We start from the raw sequence: 5,008 nt of genomic DNA, 5'->3' as shown, positions 1-5,008 counted from the left end.
CTAAGTGTGTATGTACAAAAGTAGTAGGGACCTCTGAAATAAATCTGAAAGACATCTTCTAACAATGGATCTATATGCCCGATTAATCTCTGGAAGTACGCAGAAAACATTAATCTTTATCTAACAAACAGGTGGACTATGAAATTTCCATGAGGAAAATGCCAATGAGTATTGTCAGAGTTCATGCAGGTCCATTATGATTGTGCAAAATGACTCGATTTGTCTTCTGTTTGACTAGACCACGAATACCACTATGAAAGATGTTGTTTCTGCATAGGGAGAAAAGAACTACACGGATTTTAAGGGAAAGGAGGAAGTTGGCTAAGTCTACAGATTATCACAAGATTTGGACCAAGGTCCAGCGCCACCACTAGCTATGCGACTTTTGGGATTTCTCAGTGTCTCAAGCTGTCAGATGTCTCATTTGGAAATGAGAGGAAGTAAAAATTTTAGTGGCTTTCACACTGTTGCGGGGCTGCTGTGGTAGAGGCTTATGGAGAGCAGGACACTGGGAAGAGACAAGGCCAAGGAAGTGGCTACTTCTGAGCTCACTTTCACTTTCTAACCGAGCGGCTCCCCTTTTACATGTTTTAGACACTGAAGTTCAGAGCAATATTTACTTTTTTAAAAAGATCCTTCTTAATTAAAAAAAAGCGAAAACCACAGATTATATCATCTAGAGTTCTGCTGAGATATAATGTGCTCTAGTTCACATTTTTAATGAAACTGTTTTCGTCTCAGGAAAAAAAAAATGCTTTTACATTTCTTTTTCTTCATTCATGTGCTCTTGATTCAAGTAAAATAAAACCTTAATGGCTTGTATTATTTTTATATAGCTTATTTTACATTTTTGTCATATCTTATTAAACAAAAAAGATGAATCGATGTGTTGCTTTTCAAAATAAAATTAAAGACAACACAGAGATGGGATGAAGTCAACTCCTGCCCATGCTTGACTTTAGAGTTATTTTTCATGCTGCCTTTGGGCTCTTAAATACTGTCCTGCATTATCTTTGAGGTAGAACAACAACAAAAAAAGGCAACAACATTCACATAAAGAGGGAAAATGAGAAAAGAAAAGCTGTGAGAGACTTCTTTTTAACACAATTATCATCATTAGGCTTTGCAGTCTTCTCTCACACAAAGTTGAGAAATAGTCTTCTTAATACGAAGGGCGGTCAGGCGGGCTGCCCCATTGGCATACCAACACTCACGCATTATTCTCCCCATGACTCGGAGTGCCTTTAAAAGAGAAAAATATCAAACATGTTAGCCCATCACATAAACACAGTACAAGAGAAGTATAACCACAGACCCAGGAACTGATGCTAAGCTCTGAAGAAAATCGTAAACTTAAAACAATATGAAAAGATAAGGACCCAACCTCCTTAAAAATCCAGTCAAAACACACACATTAACATTAGAGAAACTAACTTTTCATTGAAAGTGCAATCCATTGATTTCTGGGAATATGGAAAAATGGCCAGTTTTTAAAATCTGAGAAAGGCCATGAAAGCCAAAAAAGGGATATGGGATGAGTAGCAAATTCCCCATCCATTGGTCTGAATGGTAGGTACATATGTGTATACTTTTTTCTAAATTCATCAAGCTGTATATTAAGATTTGTGCATTTTAGCGTATGTAAATTATGCCATCTTAAAATAATGATCTAAGTATAAATATCAAAAATTCTCAGTTAAAAAATAAAACCTGTACAGTGAACTGGTAAATAAATAAATACTCAGAAAGGAAAATAATGAGAAAAGATGAACCCAGAGAGATGCAAGAAATCACTGAATCAAGTGGCCACTCTGGTGACATCTGCGGATCTCATAGTCTAGACTTTCAGAATTGACGAACAACATGTGAAAGTTAGGAAACACAGCCCAAAGTACACAGAAGGTGTCAAGTCAAGATGTTTGCCAAGTCCTGAATATAAGGATGAATCAGTCTGACAAGGAATTTTGTAAATTATCTAAATTTATTTAGATTATCTAAAAATTTTATAAATTATCTAAATTTTGTAAGTTACCTAAATCTTGACTCTTGGTAAGGAAAAAAAGTCAAGCTCAGGCCTTAAAATGTTAAGCATTTTAAGCAACAAGCCTAAGATCATGACAAAAATTCAAGCACAAGTATGAAGAAAGTACCATAAACAAGGATCAAGTGAAACAACAAACAGTAAAATCAGACCCATCAAAACATTAGATGCTAGAATTAAATGATATAAAATATAAAATAAATATATAAAAAATAAATTTTTAAAAAGCAAAGAGAAAATTCAAAATATAAGTTAAAAAGATCATTTTTTAAAAAAGAAAAAGTACCAATAAAACATTGTGACGTAACTCTTCAAAGAAAACCAAAGCAAAAATAAAATATTGGGACTACAACAAAGTTAAAAGCTTCTTCACAGAGAAGGAAATCATCAACAAAATGAAAGGGCAACCTACAGAGTGAGAGAAGATATTCACAAAGTATATATCTGGTAAGGAGTTAATATCCAATATATATAATTTATACTACTCAACACACACAAAATACAAATAATCTGATTAAAAAGTGGGCAAGGGACCTGAATAGACATTTTTCCACAGAAGATACACAGATGGCCTACAGACACATGAAAAGATGTTCAACATCACTACGCATCAGGGAAATGCAAATCAAAACCACAATGAGATATCACCTCATACTTGTCAGAATGGCTAGAATCAAAGAGATAAGAATAACAAGTGTTCATGAGGATGTGGAGGAAAAGAAACCCTTGTGCACTACTGGTGGAATACAAACTGGTGCAGCCACTGTGGAAAGCAGTATGGAGGTTCCTTAAAAACATGAAAATGTAAATAGTGTATGATCCAGTAATTCCACTATTGAGTATTTACCCACCCCCCCCTTTAAAAAAACAGCAATGCTAACTTAAGAAGATACATGCACTTCTATGTTTATTGCTGCATTATTTTGAATAGCCAACATACAGAAGTAGCCAAGTGTCCATTGATAGATGAATGGATAAATTAAATGTATCTATATTTACATCTATATCTATATATAAATAGAAATGTATCTTCTCTATCTATCTATATAAATATATATATAAAAATCTATGGTGGAATATTACTTGGTCATGAAAAAGGACGAGATCTTGCCATCTGCAACAACAAGATCTGCAACATCTTCTAGGTCCAATGGATGGACCTAGAAGGTATAATGCTAAGTAAAATAAATCAGACAGAGAAAGACAAATATCACATGATTTCACTTGTATGTGGAACCTAAAAGACAAGTGAATAAATAAATGAACAAAAAGCAGAATCAGACCCATATAAACAGAGAATAAATTGATGGCTATCAGTAGGGAGGCAGTGGGAGGAATGGACAAAATAGATGAAGGGGAGTGGGAGGTACAGGCTTTCAGTTACGAAATGTATAAATCACAGGGATGAAAGACATAGCATAGAGAATATAATTAATGGTGGTGTAATAGCATCGTATGCTGACAGATGGTAACTACTACACTTGTGGTGAGCACAGCATGATGTATTGGGTTGTCGATGTTGTATACCTAAAACTAATATAATGTGTCTCAACTATACTTCAGTAAAAAAACAAACAAAAAACCTAATAAACTCACTACCTTTTTCTGACTGAAAAAAAAAAACTTCTTGACCTGAAAGATGAATAATTTTAATACTATTTAATATTATCATTAATATTTTTTATTAATATTTTTTTATTTAAAAAAACTAAATGGATGAGATAAATGGCAGGTTAGACACATTTGAGGGCCAAATTAGTGAACTGGAAGATAAATATGAGATGCTACATAAAGATACAAATATGGAAAACAGGAGAGAATAGAAGACATGCAAGGGGCGCCTGGGTGGCGCAGTCGGTTAAGCGTCCGACTTCAGCCAGGTCACGATCTCGCGGTCCGTGAGTTCGAGCCCCGCGTCAGGCTCTGGGCTGATGGCTCGGAGCCTGGAGCCTGTTTCCGATTCTGTGTCTCCCTCTCTCTCTGCCCCTCCCCCGTTCATGCTCTGTCTCTCTCTGTCCCAAAAATAAATAAAAAAAAAAAAATGTTGAGAAGACATGCAAAAAACTGAAAGGTCTAACATGCATCCAATGAGTTCTCTAAAAACGGGCAAGAGAGACAATGAGAGGAGGAGCTATTTGAAGAAATAATGGTGCAGAATTTTCCAGAACTGAAGAACATCACAAGTTCTTGGAATTAGAAAGTCCAAAAATTACAAGAAAGATTAATCAAGGGACATCTATACCAAATACATCATAGAGAAACTGCAGAATACTAGAGACAGAGAAGTTCTTAAGGTAGTCTGAAAGAAAAGATAAATGAACTAAAAAAAAAAAAAAACAAAAGAAAACAAAACAAAACTCAGTTGACTTCTCAAAAGTGATAATGAAAGCCAGAAGACAGTGAAATAACAACTTTATTTAGAGAAAATAACTATGAACCTAACTTTGTTTATGATTAAGAACAAAATAAATTTTCAGATACCCAAACACTGAAAGAACTTCCAACCACTAGGTCTTCCTAAAAAACCAATTTACATAAAATACATTTAAAGAATGCACATCAGGAAATCAGAAAATGATCTTAGAAGGAAGCTCTGAGAGGCAAAAAGTAATGTTGAATAAAGAAAATGATAAACATGTTAAGTCTCAACACACAATAATGGTATAAAATCACATGAGTATCTCATGAGATTAATACAAAATAAGAAAACTAAATACTGGACACAAATGGACAAAAATCGCTTATATCAGCAATGTACAAAATTGTTTGCATTAAAACTATGTTAGATCTTTTCTAGGAATGCATGGTTGGTTTAACAGTGGAAAATCTACAAATGCAATTTATCACATTTAGAGACAAAGGAGAAAGGCCATATCATCACCTCATACAGAGGAAGAAAGTTTTTATCAAAACAAAGTCAGCTTTTATTTAACCTGATTCAAGTTATGAGAAACAAAACCTACAGCA

General features: G+C 34.2%; 1 protein-coding gene across 2 annotated transcripts in view; it reads right to left on the bottom strand.

Moving 5' to 3' along the window:
• Positions 1-643: 643 nt before the first annotated feature.
• The window catches only part of ACVR1C (activin A receptor type 1C), a 41,302-nt gene continuing 36,937 nt past the window's right edge, over positions 644-5,008 (bottom strand). For both annotated transcript variants that reach the window (XM_049615615.1, XM_049615614.1), the window contains exon 8: positions 644-1,242. In XM_049615615.1, the coding sequence (XP_049471572.1) occupies positions 1,117-1,242 (126 nt within the window). In that variant the 3' untranslated portion in view covers positions 644-1,116. The remainder of the gene's footprint in view (positions 1,243-5,008) is intronic.

Source organism: Panthera uncia, assembly GCF_023721935.1.
Source record: "Panthera uncia isolate 11264 chromosome C1 unlocalized genomic scaffold, Puncia_PCG_1.0 HiC_scaffold_3, whole genome shotgun sequence".
NCBI lineage: Eukaryota > Metazoa > Chordata > Mammalia > Carnivora > Felidae > Panthera > Panthera uncia.
The sequence above is the reverse complement of the archived record's forward strand: the minus strand, read 5'-3'. Positions and strand labels throughout refer to the sequence as shown.